General features: G+C 38.5%; 1 protein-coding gene across 1 annotated transcript in view; it reads right to left on the minus strand.

Annotated features, from left to right (window-relative positions):
* Window positions 1-4749: 4749 nt before the first annotated feature.
* Window positions 4750-21085, minus strand: part of UMAD1 (UBAP1-MVB12-associated (UMA) domain containing 1) — a 260040-nt gene continuing 243704 nt past the window's right edge. Inside the window, exon 3 of the mRNA XM_042781430.1 lies at window positions 4750-5007. Within this exon, the coding sequence (XP_042637364.1) occupies window positions 4750-5007 (258 nt within the window). The remainder of the gene's footprint in view (window positions 5008-21085) is intronic.

Below are 21085 nucleotides of genomic sequence, written 5' to 3' on the forward strand. Positions count from 1 at the left end.
GGCCCATAGTAATATAAATAAAATAATTAAATTGGGAAGAGTCAAGTCTCCCATACAGAACAATTTCAAATAATCTATATGGTCATTATTCCGTCAAGGAGGTGGAGTTTAATTCCCAACCCCTTTGTATATGGGCTATGATTAGTGACTTGATTCTAAAGAATACACTATGGCAAGGGGTGAGGAGGTAGCTTTACCATGGAGAAACAGGGCAAACACTCTCTTGGCCAGTTGATCAAAGTTATTATCAGTGACATCATGTTGACAGCATGTACTCTTGGTGTGATTCAATCAGAAGGGTACTTGACTTTGTAGTCTTTTTCCAAAAACCCAGAATTCCAGTCTAATATGTGAAAACGTTAGATTAAACCTCAGCTGAGGGACTTCTACAAAATATCTAACCAGTATTCCTCAAAATTATCAAGGTCATAAAAAAGAGGATGTCTAAGAAACTGTCAGAGCCAAGAGAAGCTTAAGGAGATATGACAACCAAATATAATTTGGTTTATGCTGGATAGGATCCTGGAACAGATAAAAGGACATTAGGAAAAACTATTGAAACCCAAATGAAGTGTGCTTAATTAATAGTAATGTACCACTGCTGATTCCTTAGTTATGACTAATTACCACAGTAATGTAAGAAACCAAGGAACCCTGGTGGTACAGTGGTTAAGGTACTCAGCTGCTAACTGAAAGGTTGGCAGTTCAAATCCACCAACTGCTCCATGGGAGAAAGATGTAGCAGTCTATGTCCTTGAAGATTATTGCCTTAGAGTTCCTATTCACCAATCAGTATCTCTTTCTTTCTCTTCCTTACACACCCAACTACACACCAAACAATATGGCATAAAAAGTAGTTATCTTGACATGTAAGAATACCTTCTCTTTCAAGACGATAAAGTATGAATTGAGAGCGCTATTCTGAGAGTTTTAGATTCCCCAGTAATATTTAAGTCTTGCCCTCAGTAATACCACATGGACATTCACAGATAACATCCATAAACCCTAATATTTCTCAATGGCTTTAAAAGATATAACACCATTAAAATACCTGTCTAACACATTTATATTTCATATGCATGTTATTAATGACACAATATATAAGACAATGTATTAAGTTCTGAAAGTAACATATTCTTTGCTAGGTTACTGAGGGCAATGTTCATTTATTAATCAAGTATTATCACGAGAGCTAAGATCTGATGTAAGAGCTGTTTCAGAACACGGATGAGATTGTTTCCTTGCTACTCCGCCTCAGTGCTTCAGAATTACAGTGCACTGTGTGACACCTGTGGCAGCTGGAACCTGACGAGCCGCTAGTTTTCCAGGTCTCGCAATTTCTCCACCCTTTACGGGGTACCGTCTCACCACTTTCCCACTGCTCTCTGTTAGTGGAAAATATCTGAATTTTCCTTTTCGGACAGGTTTCTACCTTACACAGACTCCAGCTTTTGCACATGTTACTGTATAAGAAATGAATTCTCTGAGAATTTTGAGGAAGTTTCTTTCATATCATTTTAAATTTATCATTTTACTTTGAAAAAGGGAAAAACGTGTTGGTATTAATACATGCTACTTAAACTATTGTTTTGAATGGCTAGAATTGTTTAAAAAATAATTGTTATTGTTAACATTTAAACATTCAGTTAATCAAAATTTAATTCACCAGAATAACATTGATTAGAATCACCTCTCTAACTCTACTTATTCTGAAAGATTGAAAATGCTTAAAGAAAGTTGACACAAAATGCATACAACTTCCTGGATCTATTTTAGGGTTAAAAATAACATTCAGTGAAATTACTAGCATAATCTTTATCCACAGTACTATATAATGATAATGTCTGTTAAGGAAAAGGACCATGATCCTCAGTAATTAAAAAATAAAACAGCATTCCCTACGGGATGCTTAACTAAGGCAGAAGAGTCAGCTAACATATTTTAGGAATGTTTTCCATAGTGGATGATAGGGAAAAATATACTCAGGGGTGATCTACAATAAATGTACATAGCTATTTGTATAATACCCTTTAAACAATTCAGGTAATACATATTTTGCATTTCATTATACTATTGTGTATATGTGGTTAGTAACAATAATTATAGTAACAGCTTCCTTTCCTCAACACCTATGTTAGGCTCTATGCAGCTAGGCATTTGACATATGCCTATAATATAAACACAACCCTGCAAAGGGCATACAATCACTATTTAACAGCCAAGACACTGAAAGTGCTGGAAGTTAGGAGATTGACTCAAAGCCCTGCAGCTGGTAAGTGAGGGAGCCATGACAGTTTGGCTGCCTCCAATGCCTTAACTCATTTCCATCACATACATAGTTCTGTTATAAATCATATTGCAATCTACTCCTGTAAAGATTTACTGCCTCAGAAACCCAAAGGGGGTCGCTGTGAGACGGAATTGACTTGATGGCAGTGAGTTTGGATTTTTTGGGTTAAAGTGACTTCAGTCATTTAACCTTTCTAAGTTGCAACTTTCTTTCAGGTAAAATGAGAAGAGTTGGCTGGTTGATTTCTAATGTCTCTTTAGTTTTAAAATAGGAAGATTGATTAATATACAGGAAAGGACAACTTAAATGAGCATCTTTATAATCCTTTTGTTAAAAGTAGGCTTATTAACATTGTTGTTGTTGTTGTTATGTGCCATCGAGTCTGACCCAACTCATAGCGACCCCTCCTTGGGTTTCCGAGGCAGTATCACTACAGAAGTAGATTGCCCCATCTTCCTTCCTAGGAGTGGCTGGTGGGTTTAAACTGCCAGCCTTCTGGTTAGCAGTCAAGTGCCCTTCATAACTTTTGTGATGATGGGGCTCTGTTTAGCAGTGGTTGGGTGATTTCCCTCAATCTCTCCAGATTCTTTAAGCCAGGATTAGTGCTCTTACTGTTTGCAATGTTATTCCGTACAAATTTACATATAAGAGGAAATTCTATACTTGTTTTCTGTGCTATAAAAAGTATATATTTAACTTTTGCTGCCCAAAGAATCAATAAGTTGCATTAAGATATGAATAATGAAAAAGAAAAAAAAACCCGTCACGTTTTTATGGATCAAAAGTAATCAAAATATGTTTATTTTAATTTGCATTTATTTAAATATAACAATTTTTTAGACAAATGGAGATAGTTATAAGCATATTTACAACATGGTAGACATAAATATAAATGAAATATATAAGTATATTAGACAAAATATAGCACATATATTAGACCAGTTGACTACATGCTTACATTTACTTTCAAGGGCACATTAACATGGACATTTGAAAAGGACATGTTTTCATACCAACTTCTTTAAAATGTTCACATTTACATCAGTATTAAGTCACATTTTCTAGACTGATGTTTTCTGAAAACTGTTATCATCTAATCATTAAGCTGATATGGTAATATTATTTAATAACTAAGCACATTTTTGTCAAGTAATACAACATTTTTGTCAAGTATTTTTACCAAGATCACACATTTATCTCTTAAATAAACATGCACAATACATTAAAACTTGAATAATACTTGTACCTTTATGCACAGTGTTTAGTTTTGCTATGGCACTCTATTTTTGTGGAAAATATACTTAAAATCTGACATTGAATTCATAAATCATACTGTTAACAATCAAACCCAATATGATTTACATTTTCCATGGCAAAAAAAATTCTCTATCGTAATTTACCTCCTCCCTTTGCAGTTTCTTGATCAATGGCAGTTCTCTTCTGTTCTAGTTGAAATAAATAATAGATATTTGAGCACTAAAAGTCATATCTAGGTGTTCTGCCTACACTGTAATTGGAAATGAGTCGATTGCAGTTTTTCTAACAGTAAAACATTTCCATCTGTATTGTAGCCAACAAATTTCTAAATAAGGGTGTTATCGGCAATAATAAGTATCATCATGAGATGTTTTTCTTCAGGAGGCAGAGAGGTTGAAGAGGAAATGTGGATCTCGTCATAAACTGGGAACATATGTGGCATGGAGAGCGAATGCCAAAGTGAGACAGAGGCAGGGAAAGTTCTCTGGAGAGCTGGGGAGAGAGCCCACTCGGAAGGAGCAAAAAGGCAGAGAACAAAGGCAGGAACAGAGGACTCCTTCAAGGGGGAGAGGGCAGCCACGGGTTTAAGAGAACTGTAATTTCTCACTCAAAGCAAACAGCCTCCAAAGCAGTTATAGCATTCTTATATTGGCAAAGTACCACTGCTTTTTAGGAAAAATTCTAAATTTCCACATCTTTCTGTCTAACTCAGGACTGAAGAAATTAAGCTAACTGGCAACTTTCTAAATTCATTCATAAGCACTGAGGAATAAGGGAGGGAGTAACATTAATTCAAACCTCATCCAAACCAGAGAAGAAAATTCACACACCCTCTCAGTGCAGACTTCAGAGTTGTGGTAACTAAGAAAAACGCCACAGCTCTTTTTCACAGTTCTTCGAAGACAAATTTGAGGTGTTATATTTTAAGAGAATGGTCGAGAAATCTACTCCTTTCATAAAACCTTAATAGCCTAGTCTTACATTAATTACTTAGGGGAAATGAAATATAATTTAATTTTTATATAAATACACTTTATTCTAAAAAAAAATTACAAAATGAACAAAACATTATTTTCTTTGTTTTGTGATCCTTGTCTTTCTGAGGACCTTTTAAATAGTGAAATGGCAAAGAACATCAACAGGTTAAATAAAACAGGAAAACATTTTTTTTAAAGCTGTTAAGGTACAAACAGACATAAACATTATGAATCAAAAAGCACTGAATTTTCAAGAGTAAAATCATACCAAAACCGGGAAAACTTTTCGCTGACATCATAGGAGAGTAAGTAGTCGGGAAGGTCACTGATGGTGCCCTGCACTGCCAGCACGTGTGGGGCCAAGGTGAAGGGGATGTCGCTCAGGAGCTCGGTCATGAATGAGCTGTTTTCCAGAGTCTGGCCTGCCTTATGTCCTGTCTCAGAGTCTGCTACAGTCACACTGGATGAGTTTTCTTTGCCACTCTACAAATACATATACATTTAAAACATTCAGACCTTATGAACTTTGAGGTTTACAAATGGTAAGTGTGCCATTAACATATCAAAACGACTGAGAGATGTGGAATATATAAATATTCCCAGATTAGAATGTAGCTATTGACCTTACTTGAGAAACACATCCATCCATATTCTGCTCACTTTAAAGTGAATTCTAAACCCTACTCTTACTCAGATTGACCACCCAGCGCCCCCTCAGAATCAAACCAGCATTCTTGCTATTTCCCTAGCACAGATATCGCCTACCAAGTCTGTCTCTGCTTTTCCAAATGCTGTGTATGCTTTGAGGTTCTGCTGAATTCCCAACCTCACCATGAAATCTTATATCAACAGAGTCCAAAGTGATCTTGTTCAGCTCAGAACACTTATGGGGTAAACTGCCTAGGATATTATTTGATTGTGTGTGTGTGTGTGTGTGTGTGTATGTCTTATCTCCAACTAGACTCCAATGTCCCTAAGGGGAATGAAACTTTATATGTTATGCTGTGTAAGTTATTCAAATAGGAAGAATACATCTTGTTCAATATCTTTAAAATTGGCATCTCTTGCACACACTAGTTTGTCAAAAGACCTGCATGAGGACGTTCATAGCTTCATTCATCTCAAGCCAAATACTGCAAAAATCCACTGACAGTACAAAGGGTAATACATTAGAGAATGTTTATAGCAATGAGAATGATCTACTACTGTAAGTAGCTGAAACCTAACTCAAACCAGCTTAGGCCAAAAATGACTCCCCCTCTCAAGCAGAATACAATTCCTACAGAGGCCTGCAAGGCCCTTCATGATCGGGCCCCATCCTTCTCAGACCCTATTTGCCCTTCTGCATGGCTCTGCAGTTCCAGTGGCCTGGCTGTTGCCAGTGCACACCCAGCCTTAGGCCCTTTGCAGTTTCCATTTCCTCTGCCCAGTAGGTTCCTTCCCCGGATATCCACAAGGGCTCCCTCCTTCACTCTTTTCCAAATGTTGACCCAAACGTCACCTTCCCAGTGAGGCCCTTCCTGACCAGGTTATTTAAAATTGTAGATTACTCCCTTGCCCCTAGGAGCTCTGGTGGCATAGTGCCTAAGGCACTTGGACTGCTAACCAGAAGGCTGGCAGTTCAAACCCACCAGCCACTCCTCAGAAGGAAGGTTGGGCAATCTACTTCCATAGTGATACTGCCTCGGAAACCCAAGGAGGGGTCACTATGAGTCCGATCCGACTCGACAGCAGTGCGTTGCATTTGCGTTACATTACCTTGCCCCTACCACTCCAGGTGTCATTTCCTTCTGCTTTTTTCCTCTCCACAGCCCTTGGCACTCAGTTATATATTATATAATTTATTTATTCTGATTACTGTCACTCAAAAGCTTAAGCAGCTTTTGTCTCTCGTGTTCACTGTTGTATCTCAAATGTGTAGATTGGTGCCTAAAACCAGTTTCTGTCTGGTTGATTCTAATTCATGGCGCCACGCGTGTGTCAGAACAGGGCTCGATGGGGTTTCTCTCTGGTTGATTCTAATTCATGGCGCCCCGCGTGTGTCAGTGTAGAACAGTGCTCCGTGGGGTTTCCAATGGCTGAGTTTTTGGAAGTAGATGGTCAAGCCTTTCTTCTTAGGCCATCTCAGTCTGGAAACATTGAAACTTGTTCAGCATCACAGCAACGTGCAAGCCTCTACTGTAAGATGGGTGGTGGTTCCCCAGGAGGTCCTGCTTGGAATGGGAAAATTCTACCAGAGAACTACCACTGCCCTCAGACTGGTGTCCAGGCCTCAATCGATATTTGTTGAATGAATAAAAGCAGACCAGATCGTTGCCTGAGTGGAGCTTATATTCTAATGATTATGAATGTTGATAGAGTATCTCTAAGTCTAGGAGTATGATTTTCTGTGTGAGAAATATCAATGTTATAAAAAAAATTGATTGAAGCATAAAATATACATATATAAGAGCACATTATGAGTTCACAGCTTGCTAAGTTTCCACAAACTGAACCTGTCACAAAACAGAACACCAGATCAAGGAACAGAAGTGACTGACTCCCCCAGTAGCCCCCAGGTATTCTCCAGTCACAATCAACTTCCTGTCCCTCAAAAACAATCACCACCCTGACTTCTAACAGTATAGCCTGGTTTTACCTGTTTTTCAAAGGAATATAATCACACAGTTGGAACTCTTTATTTCTAGTTTCTTTCACTGAACATTGAGATTTATTCATACTGTTGTACGTTGGATTGAAAAAAAATCTCAGAGAACATAGGGTTGCAGAGGAGACATAGTCTGACTGATGTCTTAAAAGGATCACTGTGGTTGCTGTGTTGAGAGTAGGCAATGGGGGTGGGGAGGTAGGGAAGGAAACTGTTTGGAATGAGAGATGATGTGATGTGTATTCAAGTGTTGACAGAAGTGAGAAGAAATGGTTGGATTTTAGATAAAATATTTTGGTTGGATTTTAGGATAAAGCCTACAGGATTATCTGATGGAATGGGTGTGGGGATGACAGACCAAGAGTATAGTCAGGGAGGAAGTCCGAATTTTTAGCCTGAGCAATGAAAAAAGTGGAGTCACTACTTCAAGAGCTAGGACAGAGTGCCGAAGGAGCAGGCTCACGCAGGAAGATCAAGAGCTCAGCTCTGCACATCGGAGGTACCTGACACACACCCTACTGAAGCTGCTCAGTAGACAGTGGGATATAATTTGAGTCTGGAGCTGGGTAGGAACAGGAAGAAAAAGTCTGCTTGGTGTGTGTATGAGAGAGGAGAGGAAGTGAAGACAAATACGAGAACAGACAATTCTTCGTAGACATTATGTTGTAAAGGGAGATTATGGGCTTGCAGGTAGAGAGAGATGTGGAATGGAGAGGTTTTTCTTCTTTTTAAGTTGGGACAGATAACGGCAGTTTAATGCAAAAAAAAAACCCCAAAGTAAGGAAAAATCCATGGAGAATCTATAAAGAAGACACTGGTCTGTTCACAAAGCATCCCCAATACCTACATAGGGGCCCTCAAGAAATACTTGCTTAGTGACTGACTCAAATCAACAAAACTATCAAACATCCCAGTTGACAGAGGTCCTATGACTTAACCGAAATTAAAACACCAAAGTGGTTTCTTAGGAGGTTAAGAAATTTGTCCCAGGTCACACAGTTAGTCAGCAACACAACTGAGAATAAAACCCAATGATCTTTAATGCTCTCCAAAGACTCTTCTACCCTACATTCTAAGGCCTTGAACATTTCAGAATGGCTGACTGAATGAACAAACTCTTGAAAACTAGGGAAAAGTATTAGAAAATACGATAGTTACTAAAGTTACACATGATAGCTTAATCTAGAAGGAAAAAAACAAAACAACAACTCTAGCATCCTTTACCTTTAGGAAGAAAAGGCTGAGAAAAGCAAAGTGACAAATCTTAGACTACAGAGGGATGGAAAGAAGACTGCAATTTAAGATATATTTATCCCTAGAAATGAATCTACTGATAGTTGGGATAAAACCATGGGGAAAAACACCATGGGTAGTAAAGAGTACCTATCAGTTGATGATAATAGTTGACACTGGGAGATGGGTAGGTACAGGGGAGGGCACTATACCGGTCTTTCTATCTTTGCATGTGTTTAATATATTTTCATAAGAAAAAGTTAAAAAATTAATGTATTATACAAAATACCATGGACAAAGTGTTCCACCAAATACCTCCTAGAATGATCTGAATTTCAGCTGTGCTGTATGTGTTGCTCCAGCATCCTTCTCTTAACAGTTGGCTATAGTACAACGTTACAGTCTCCAAGGAGGCTGTCTGCCCTCTTGGCAGCAGGGTGAGTGCCATGATGCAGCTGCTGTTGGCATGCTGAGAGCTGGAAGGGGCGAAATTATAAGGCAAAACAACAGAAAGTCACAAAGAAAATGTGAGTCAAAATCCAAGGACCCCACACCCGATAAACCTGATGGCTAAGTCGCTAGCTTGGCAGCCAAAGGAAGCAGAGGTGGGGCTGAGGGCTGAAACAGGTGCATGAATTCCCCTGCAAAAAGCAGCCCTCTCTCTTAGACACAAAGTCTTGCAACTTTTCATTTGCATAATAAAATGAGTCTTTAAAGGGAAGAATCAGTATGTTAACCACAATGGAGCAAGAAAAAATGAATCAATTAACCTTTTGGTTAGTAGCCAAATTTTTAAAAATTACTTCAAATATAATGTTCACAAAGCATATTCATTATTCTCGTGCTTAATCCTGTTCTCAGCAATGCTATGATGATAACGTTTCTGAGTGTAAGTTCTTTCATATAATCTAGTTTTTAATATGTCTTTTCCAAAACAGTGTTTATAGCCTATAAGGTTTACATGTAAATATAGCATGTCAGATTCCTTTTTTTAATCTTAACAAGAAAGTAAATGTCCTTATTTATCTCATTATAACAAATAAAGTTTATAATTAATTAGCTGTTTTCATATGTACATATAAAAAATTTTTGTTCACCAGTTAGCCTATTTAAAAATGGACTAGCTAAGTTTATCTTCTGCTCCTCACCTGCTAGTATCTTTCTTTCAAATAATTCAAAGAGGTTTATGGGCACTATGCTGCCCTTTCTTGCAGAGGGGCTGTAAAGATTCATGAGGTTCAATCTGTAAAATCTTCTAAGAGCTTAGGAAAAAACATGCAAACATACTCCAAGAATACAAGGCACATAACACTTTTCAGCAAAGGCTTAGAAAAATGAAGTCACTCTCCCAGAGCAACAGAAAGTTAGTGGCATCCCTGTGAACCTCACTCTTGGGTGTCTGAAAGCAAGAAAATGCAGGTTTAAGAGCAGACAACTACATTTTTTCTGGCACAAAAGCCCAATAAAGACCATGAAATCTCCTAGGAGGTGCCAACTTCACAAACCCAGTAACAATAGGAAACCTCATCTACTTAGCCATCTCAGACTAAATTATGAATATTTTATTAATATGAAAATCACCTATATGTGACATCTTAAAAAAAAACCTCCTGCTTTTTTCTGCAACCTGTGCCTCAGTTAAGTAGAGATAAAATAGTGTCCTATAAAAGCAAAATATTGATGCATTAAGATTTAGAAACCAGCCTCAACCAAAACAGCAACAAAATCTATTAAAAGAACATGAAACCAGATATAAAACACCCATCTAACACATTCCATTTACATGCAAAGAAGGTAGCTATATCAAGCATATTTCAAGAACATGAGTTATACTAAGAAGAGGTAATATCAAGCTCTGGTGTCTATGCTTTTAAATTCTGTCTATAAATAAAAGACATGTTCCTTTGAACAATAGCCTGAACAAGTAACACTGTCACTTTATCTCCCCAGATAACTATCCATTCTATTCTGGCTTCAGCTGGTATCTGCTTGCATTACATCAGCCCCTTGATAGGAGGTGCAGTAGGGGGCAAATCTGAGTCAGAAGCATCAGGGGACAGAGGTTAGGAGAAGGTGATACAAGCAATGAAACAATGAAGCAGGACTCAAGCAATTTTTTGTTGTTACTGTGGTAGTTTTCCTAAGAAGCTGATTGATAATAAATTTCTGGTTGGCTGTTAAAAAACCAGAGGATGGGTCTCTTGGACCTACATCAGTCCTAGGCAACAATCTCCCTTATTTGGAGAAATTATATTTCAAAGGCAGAGACGATGTCCTATTTTTCTGCAAATTCCCAGTACCTAGAACAGTACCTGAACATAGTAAGTGCTCATTAAATACTTTCGAATGGGACTGAGTCTCTGGTCTCTCAGACACTTGCTCCCTAAGACACTATGCATCCCAGACTTGATTTTATAATTGAGGGATTAGGCCAAAGAACAAACAAAGACCCAGAACACTTTACCACTGACGCAGATATATTATTCTGTATTCAACAGAATTCACTGCAAATCCATGTTTGCCATGTGACCTCTTCATGGCAGCTAGTATTCCCTGGGTATTGAATTATCCCTAGGAGTGAAGGCTCCTCATTGGAGGATACATATTTGAGTAGCAAATTAAGAGGCTAGGTGAGAAAGTTGATATTTTCTTTACACTCTTTTCTTTTCCAGTCTCTGACATCATTTCAGTTTCCATTTGGTTCATGATTTTTTTTTCCGTATTTGTTTCCTTTCCTTTTCTTTTCCCTCAGTATTTCCACCTGTTTGGGCTTTTCTCTTCCTGCTTCTTCTCTCTTTCTGTTCTCCTGACTTCCCTTTGCAGAACACCAGCTGAATATATTCAAATGAAGATGGGAAGTAAGCAGGCTGTCACTTGCTTCTGTAATCTGTTCCATGTATTCTTGGAAAAGTGACTTGTCTGAAGTCGGAAAATCTTCCTTACTAGCCAAGTAGAGTGGGGTGCAATGGAAAGAGGAAAGAGAAGCATTTTAGGAAAGGAACTAGGCAAGAAACAGTATGTTCAATGTGGTATCCTGTTTAATTCTGGTTTTGAAAACACAAAAAGCTATTCCAGTAATTTCTAAAAGATACATTTTTTATGATGGTCTATAGAAATCCATGGTCTCTAATCTCCAGCTATACAGGCATCTCATGTTTTCCAGGCAGGTCTCTTACTCGCATTTTTTTTTTTTTTAGTACACATTTCACCCTTTCTCTTCTCTCCTTAAGGAGCCTTGGTGATAAAACGGTTAAGTGCTCAGCTGCTAGGTGAGGGCAGTTTGAACCCATCCAGGAGGTCTACAAGACAAAGGATGTGCTGATCTGCTTACATAAAACACTACAGTTGTACTGTCACACGTGGTCGCCATGAGTCACAATCGCAGCTATAGCACCTAACGACAGTTTCTCCCCTTTAGTCTGACATCACCATGTTTCTCCTCACTGTCAACAGGTGGGCTTGCCTCCTACTTTAACAGTCATTTGCCGGCTCCACCCAAAAAATGTGTCTGCATTTGTACCCATCTGTGCTTCCCTCCTGCTACCACAGGCAATTGGTTCTCCTTAGAAGCTAAGCTCATTTCTCCACTGGTGCTCTGAGGCTATCTTCCTCCACTCTTCAAGGACATGGCTTCATTAATTATGAGGTATCTCTCCACTTGCATCTTCACTTTTGCTGGCTCTTTCCCATCAGCAGTTATTTTGCATTGAATTATGTCCCCCAAAAGATATGCTAAAGTTTTAACTCTTGTACCTGTGAATATGACCTTGTTGGGGGAAACAGTTTTTCCTTGCAGATGCTATCTGTTAAGTTGGGAGCTCTAGCAGCATAGTGTCTAAGGCACTTGACTGCTAACCAGAAGGCTGGGGGTTCTAACCCACCAACCACTCCTCAGAAGGAAGGTTGGGCAATCTACTTCCATAGTGATACCACCTCGGCAACCCATGGAGGGGTCTCTATGAGTCAGGTCCGACTTGATAGTACATAACAACACCAACAACATCTGTTAAGTTTATGAGGTCACACTGGAGTAGGGTAGGTCCTAATCCCAATCCTTTTTGAGTGGTGTCTTAAAAAATGGGGCAACAGACAGAAACAGGGTCACATGGGAGAAAAATATCATGAGAATCTGTCTACGAGCCAAGGAACATTAAGAAACGCTGTGGGCTACCAGAGAAAGAAAAAGACAAGGAAGGATCTTCAGCTGACTCCCTGAAGTCAAACTCCTAGTCTCCAGAACCATAAGACAATGAATTTCTGTTCTTAAACCACCCACTTTGTGGTATTTTGTTATGGCAGCCGTAGGAAACTAAGACAGCAATTAACCATTGAAAAAAAAAAAAATTCTCCACAAACTTGTATCACCCACTGGCATATCACTCACTTAACTCCCACACTATCTTTCTACTTTTTTTATCGCCCGTTGTTGACACATGCTGTCTGACATTCACTCCTCACCCACTGCAATCTGCCTCCTGTCTCTACCCCTCTACTGGCCTGCTTTCACAAAGGTTATTAATAATGATCACTCTTTTGCTACATCCAGAAGATGTTTGGAAGTGCTAATCTTATATGACCTCTTTGTACTACTTAAGACTGTTGACTCCCTCTTTTGAGTTTATATTTCCTGGCTTCTGTGCACTTCTTAATTCTGTTTCCCACCTAAATGATTATGGTTATTCTTTGGCTTAGTTCTGAAATGATGGTGCTCTCCAGGTTTACTCTTCTTAATCTCAACGCACTTCTTTGGATGATCTTATCCATATCCATGGTTCCAACTGTCCTACTCCTCCATTCCCTGAAAAGTAGGTATGTAGATATATGGGCACATTCTGATCCATATGCACCTGATCATACATCTTGTTTTAAATATTCTACAAGCATCTTAAACTCAACATGTTTAAAACCAGGCTTTCATCTCCTTCTGTACCTTCAACCTTATCCCAAACTTAACAATCTTCCAATATTTCTGTATAGGAGCTCTGATAGCGTAGTGCCTAAGGCACTTGACTGCTAATCAGAAGGCTGGTGGTTCAAACCCACCAGCCACTCCTCGGAAGGAAGATGGGGCAATCTACTTCCATAGGGATACTGCCTCGGAAACCCAAGGAGGGGTCGCTATGAGTCGGGTCCGACTCGACGGCACATAACAACAACAACAACATGGTTGTTCAATACAGAGTCCTGCATTATCCTTGAATTCTCCTCCTTCTCACCTTTTCCATCCAGTAAACAATCAAGTCTGACTTAATACCTCCCAAAATTCATCCATTCTTTTCAGGTCCACTGCCATACTCTCAATTCAGGACATTATAGTCTTCTGCCTTGAACAACTTCTTGCATGTACCCTTGCTCTCCCTACAATCCATTATCCCTAAAACTGTCCTGGTGGTATCCAAAAGACACTCTTTTCCTTGTTTAGCCTTTCTCAGTGCCTTTAGGAAAAGACCAAACTCCTTATCATGGCACAACAGGCATGATCTGGCCTAGACTACCTCTCTAATTTCTTTTACCACTATTCCCCAAACTCTTTATTCCAACCATACCAACTCTTTGCTATTCTTTAAACATGTTAGGCTCACTTTTTAGCTCTGAGCCTTGGCTCTTTTGATTACTTTTGTCTAAATTAAAATAATTTCTTCTCCTCTTCTATGCTATACATCTTGCCAATTTTAATCTGCCTTCAAGATGTACTTCAGACTTCTTTTAGAAAGACTACCCCCCCAACTCTCCAAGCCAGCCTGGGCCAAGTGCTCATTAATGTGTTCCCATAACACCCTGCACATACCTCTCTCACTGCACAAATCACAATGGACTTCAGTTCTCTGTCACTCCCAGAAAACTCCATAGCAGCTCAGGGCTGGAGCTAGGGCTTTCATCTCCTTTTTTCTGGCAACCAGGTCAATGCCTGACTCATAGTATATGATCAATACATGTATATTTATTCAGAATAAGCTAGAAATTATTATGTTGAGCCTTGATTCCTGCATTTTTTTCCTCTAATAAGATTTTTACATTATTAACAAGAAAATGTCTTTCACATTATCACAAACATGGTGAACTAGGGATAGTATAAAATGTAGACAGAACTTAACCTGGTTTGAAACTCCAATTATATTTCTTTCCTGAAGAAAAAGATGTGTTATTCTTTGATGTGCCAAGGAAATCTGGTGGTACAGTGAATAATTGTATAATAATAATTGTATAATAATTGGCATTTGGCTGCTAACCAGAGGGTCAGTGGTTCAAACCCACAGCTGCTCTGTGGTAGGAGGATGGGGCAATCTACTTCCGTAAAGATGACAGCCTTGGAAACTCTATGGGGGTTGCTATGAGTCAGAATCAACTTTATGGCAGTGGGTTTTCTTTGACTTGCCAAATGAACAACTTTACAACTGTATCTACCCCCAAAAAACCAAACCCACTACCATGGAGTCAGATCCGACTCACCACCAGCTTTCTTGTTAGCAGTCACATGCCTTAGGCACTATGCCACCAGAGCTCCTAAAGGTAAAGTTTAATGTGGTCCTGCTACAATGTAGAGGAAACTATTTGGGAAATATTTTTACTATAGAGTCACCTTCTCACTGAGGGAGAGGAAGAAGATAGCCTCATCTAATCCAAATTCCCTTTAACCAATCTGCCTTACATAGCATTTCTTTCTCAAAAATGAGTATTTCTCCCCCAACTGTGTGGTGTAGTCTAGGAGCTCTGGTAGCATAGTGCCTAAGGCACTTGACTGCTAACCAGAAGGCTGGCGGTTCAAAACCACCAGCCACTTCTCGGAAGAAAGGCCGGGCAATCTACTTCCATAGTGATACCACCTCGGAAACCCAAGGAGGGGTTGCTATGAGTTGGGGCCGACACGACGGCACATAACAACATGTGGTGTAGTCTAGAAGGCTAAAGTGTAGCCCATGCTTGGGAGTGGGGCAGCTGGGGGACAAGAGTAAGTCAGCATTGTAAGGGAAGGAAAACCTCAGAGATGAGAGCTATTTAAGAGGACAGGTGAGGGGATGGGTAAGTAAACTCCACTTATTTAATTTCTGTTCACTTTTGTTAGAGGCAAAAGTCTCTTTCCTACTTCTCTGGTTTCCGTAAAGAGGGATCTTCCTCCAAGCAACTCTGCCTTCTGCTTCACCCTTTATTCTTCCCCAAGGAGGTGGACTGAGTTACATGGTTGATGGGTGACAGCCAAAAGTCCATGATTCTAGATGAGGGAAGCTAAAATATCCAAAGTCCTGAGTCGTGGGGAAAATCTCTTTCCCTTTTCTCTCTACCTGGACTAGGGGAGACAAGTAACTAGGGTAACAGTGTATGCTGTGCTGACTTAAATTTTCCCCTAGATCTAGACATGGGGAATTGGGAGTGTGGAAATTCATTTTAGCTATTATCCTAAGCTTCCTCCTCCAATCTAAGCTGTACAGTTAGTCAAAAGGGGCTTTGTTATTTCTCCCTCTGCCAACTCTTTGGTTTCATTTCTTCATTGGATCCAGGTGCAGGTGAGGAAGAGGGGTGCCATTCATTAGGTCCTCGAGACTCTTCCAGTTTCCCAAAACAACTCCATTTATACCAAAAGAGAGGGAGGTATCAACCACACACACACACACACACACACACACACACAAGAATTGCAAATATTAAATGATACGGAAATTAAATCTATAACAAATTGAAAGTTTTTAAAGCTTACATGCCCTATAATACTCTATGACATAATTTATTGGAATGATTTTATCAAAATTTTGTAACAACTCAGATCTAGAGGATTAGAAAAATTTTAATTAGAACCTTAGAAAAATGACAGCTAACATTTGTATATTGGCTTACACAGTTTTCAAAGCACCTTCACGTACGTTACTTCAGCTGAGTCTCACAACCCACTAAAGTTGTTGGGGAAGCTGTTGTTACTACCCTCATCTTCCTAGGCTCAGATTATAGTGACTAAGGAAGGTCACATGACTAGTAACTAGGAGACACTTAAATTTTAGGAATCCTGATTTACAACCCAATGATCTTCTTTCCTTACTCTGCCTCAGTGAAGTCACATACAAGTATATAAAGAGCACATATGCCCTGTGTTCCGATTATAACAACATCAATGCAATCTATATAAATAACCTACAACAGTATCAATCCAATCCAATCTGGCTTCGGTGATAGTTTTTTTTTTTTTTTTTTTTTTTTTTTAAGAAACAATGAATCAACCATATTCATTTTAGGCACTATGTTACAATTTCATGATGATTACCTGTAAATTATTATTTTTTGTGTCTCAGTGACTAAACTGGTTAAATAAACTGCCAGTGTAAAGGTTATCATCAAGGGAAATGATTTTACAGCTTATTTGTCTTTTTTTTTTTAAAGCACTTAAGTTTAGTAATTTTTCTAAAAGCAAATGTCATCTGGGGTAAGAATACAGACTGTGCCCCTAAAGAAACACAGTTTAAAGTAACGGTTCCACTAAGCATTACTAGGTTAAATCCACCAAGCTGGCTACAACATGTAGAAGCTTAGAAAACTATAGCATCTAATCACAGCCAAGGTTACAAAATGGCATAGGCTTTTGTGCATGAATTCTTGAAGCTTATTATGTATACCACAGGTCCGAAGAATTTGATATCCCTTATTAGTCACACTGGATTCTACTTAACTTCCTATTATATAGCCTTATTTATTTTGAATATTTAGCTTCTCTAGAGTGCAATTAACAAAATCATATTTTTTTCCAAATGATTTCAAAGAAAAACAATGAAACTTGATCTTGCATATCTCCTCAGCAAGCTGAATATTAATTTCACTCAAATGATTTTCATTTTATAAAACAATAAAGTACTTCAACCGTCTGCACTTATAACAAAAGAGAAAATAATTTCTATTTTTGAAGCTAGTAAGAAGTATATAAATATTTGTATCTCATTCATTTGGTTTTATATATTTAGGTGCATAGATAGATATCACTTATATTGACTGAGTGGGAATAAATAGCATAGAATACTAATAGAAAATACAAAAGAAATCTAAATCTATTAAGTAACAGCTACATCTTAGTTACTTTGCTCTGTTCTCTGATGGAATAAAAATCTGACATACTTATAACTGGAGTGTAATGTTTTTTAAAGAACATTTAGATGTTACTACAAATAATGAATGTAATTATTGTATGCTAAGTCTATCGTTTGAGGGCAGAAAGCTAATCTGTTTTGCTGTACTTAATTTATGCTAAAGAGCTAACATCTTGTCATTTCTCCCACCACTATTACACAAAAATATAAACATTTAAGTTTTAGTTTATACTTAGAATAGTTATGTCCATAGCTAGAATTGAAAGACAATTATAAACAATTCACCCTGCCTCTAAAACACCTCTAATTTCAGAAACCAAATGAAAACAAAACTTCTTCAAGAAACAGGAAAATATTAAGTAAGAAAATCCTATTCTCTTTGTAATATGATTTTGAGGTAAATACTGTTTTGGTGAATATGCAGTCAGGCCTTGCACTTCCAGTTTTCGTATACAGATGAAAATGAAAGGAAATGGGTCACATCAAATTGAGTACAGAAATTACAAAGGTGAGCTAATTAAATTCCACTCACAGGGCATATGAGTGATAGTATTACTCACACTTGCCATACCTAACCCAGAACTCCACTAGAAAAACAATGTTTGGCAAACTGAAGAGGTGAATAGAAAGCTGTGTCACTTGACCTTGGCTCTCATTTGCCAAAAGGTTATATTTCAAAATAGAAGATGGGGTAGGAAAAGTCAATACAGCTGTGTTTTCTCCAGCCCAGTATGAGAGCACAAGGGGCCACTGGGTGGGGCAGGAGGCGGAGTCCCATCTTGGTGCTCACTCAGGGCCCAAAAGAGCATGCTAGTTTTTCCCTTCATGGCTAACTCAGGACACCACTTTTCAAGTTAGAGTAAAATCAACTGGATGGAAAAGCTGGGAAACAATTCTCCCAGTATCGTCAGGATTCACCTAGTACAGGAACACAGAGTATTTAAGAATGTGGACGAAAGATAGCAAAAACCTGAAGGGAGGAACACAGAAACGATGGTTTCTGCTTTTTTTCTTTTTGTTTTTTTAACAACAGATTTTTGTTGTTGTGGTGGTGATGAAATATATATCACAAAAAATCGTTTCAACCAGTCTTAAGCATACAATTCAGAGACATTAATCACATTTGCTGGGCTGTGCAACTGTTACCACTATTCATTTAAAAAAAAAAAAAAAAAGTCACCCTAAAGTTTCTGCTTATTCTGAATTATAAAGTATAAATTTGTTTTGGTGCATAGTATTTGTTTGTACAATTTTATAATATATGTTTTCCTTGGCTTCAAAAATTATAATTAAAATAAGCCTTGCCAAATTAATATTTTATGAATTAAAGTCTGAAATATAATTCATACCATTTCAACTTTGTTTGAAACAACTCCAGAATCCTCAAGACCTTCCAACTACACTAGAACTTGATGCCAGAGTTCTTGTGTATTATATTATAAGGGTAACAAAATGTCATTACCTGCTTTTGGGAAAAGACTACCCAATAGAGAAAGAGTGAATAATGCTAAAAAGTGATTCAACATGAAAACCACAATGACGTCCTCAAAATCATGAGAGAAAATCTAATGTTTATAAAGCTTAATGAATTTTAAAAATTACTAGGTCTCAACACAGTAATAAACATTATGTAAGCAATCTTGGAATTTCTCAAAGGAAATGCAGTGTATCATGGAAAAACGCTTTCAGATCAATAACAGAAAGTGGATCAATGTATAAACTTGATTCTTAGGATCACCCTTTTCCACGATTCTCATTTTTAGAAAAGGTAATTAATTATCAGAATATATGTTGTTACTTATACACTAAGTTGAAAAACTAATCTGTAAGAGCACTAGTCTACAGTCCCAATAACCTCTACTTCTACTCTTAATACAAAAAGAGACTCCAAAGGTTAGGAAAAAGAGTCCTGTGATGGGAGAATGCCAAACTTCACACTGCTCACTCATGATATGAAAAGAAGTATAAACCATACAAACACTTAGGAGTCAAATAAGAAATATACAGACAGGTGCCAATCTTAAAACAAGTTGTGGCCTAGTAATTCCCTTTATAATTATTAAAAACTCAGAATATATTTTCTTAGACTAATGAGTCCACTGAACAGCTCTGCTGGTTCTGTTGTTAAGCTTGGGCTGCTAACCAAAAGGTCAGCAGTTTGAACGCACCAGCTGCTCCGCGGGAGAAAGATGGAGCAGCCTGCTTCTATAAAGTTTTATAGCCTTGGAAACCCTACGGGGTACTTCTACTCTGTCCTATGGGGTCCTTTTTTTTTTTTTTTTTTAATGAATCATTATCTAGGAGCTCTGGTAGGTAGCATAGTGCCTAAGGCACTTGACTGCTAACCGGAAGGCTGGTGGTTCAAACCCACCAGCCACTCCTCGGAAGGAAGGTTGGGCAATCTACTTCCATAGTGATACTGCTTCGGAAACCAAAGGAGGGGTCACTATGAGTCGTCGATGGCAAATAACAAAAACAGTATTGAAAAACAGAGTAACAATAAATTGCTCAAGTATATTGAAATTATCTTGAATGTTAGTGTTTGAAAAAAGCTAATTTAGTTGGAAGAGTTGGACTTCTGTAAAGATTCTGAAAGGATTCCTTTGGGAAACTTTCAAGAGTGCTGGCCTAGACTCTCAATGAGGTCATTTTCTTTGAAAGTATCTCTAGAGAGTCTGGACAGTTGTGGTCTTCAGTTTGCAGAGGTTAATGGCAAAACATGAGAGAAGGGGATGAAGAAAGATGTGTATGTGTGAGAGAAAGCAAATCAACAGAGGTGGAAATGTATAAATTGACGTGTTATCAGAGATGAAAGTGTGTGCACTAACCATCTGCTAACTGACAGAAATGGAAGACGGGATGCAAGGGAGAAGAGACTCATAGTGTTCTTCTCCGGCCTCCAGTGCTTCCACTGCTGGTCAGCTTGGTTTTCATGCTGACTGAACCAGGAAACAGAGAGGTCTCAAGATGGGTGGGAGGAAGAAGTACCATCACTCAATTCTCTTGGACCAGCTTCTTATATGGTAGTACTTGGTAATCTGCGTGCTAGTTTTCAAAGGTTTGCTATTTCACCAGTTTCTAGATAGTCAATTTTTAGAACCTAGCACAGACTTTATCTTCCATTGTCAAAATAGACTAAAAATGAACATCTTAAATTTCCACTGTTCTTAAATAGAAACTACACTGAAGAATCCAACAGAACTTCTGTTGTTCATTTCATTTATTTCCTTTCCTTTAAAAAAGAAAATAATGCAGCCATTGGATTTGCTGTTGAGTAGATAACAGGCTTACAGGTGAGGAGAGACAACGCAGGGATGTCAGAGTAGCAGGCCGGAACAGCAGGGAAGGGGATAAGAGCCTTGAGCCCCAGGCTTACAGGCGAGGAGAGACAACTCAGGGACGCCAGAGTAGCAGGCCGGAAGAGCAGAAGAAAGGGGATTAAAAGCCAGGGACAGAGGAACAGTCAGCCAGGTGGGGGTGACACGAGAGGTCTCCAGCAGCAGGACAAACTTGTCTGTCGGTTTGTCCTACTGTGGTGACATACAGACATGAGTTTTGGAGGCTGAGCCTCTGGTGTTTAAAACCCAGAGAGATGCACCTGGTGCACAGGCAACAG

The sequence above is a fragment of the Orycteropus afer genome, unplaced genomic scaffold (assembly GCF_000298275.1).
Source record: "Orycteropus afer afer isolate SDZICR_OR568_19922 unplaced genomic scaffold, OryAfe1.0 scaffold00119, whole genome shotgun sequence".
In the NCBI taxonomy this organism is placed as follows: domain Eukaryota; kingdom Metazoa; phylum Chordata; class Mammalia; order Tubulidentata; family Orycteropodidae; genus Orycteropus; species Orycteropus afer.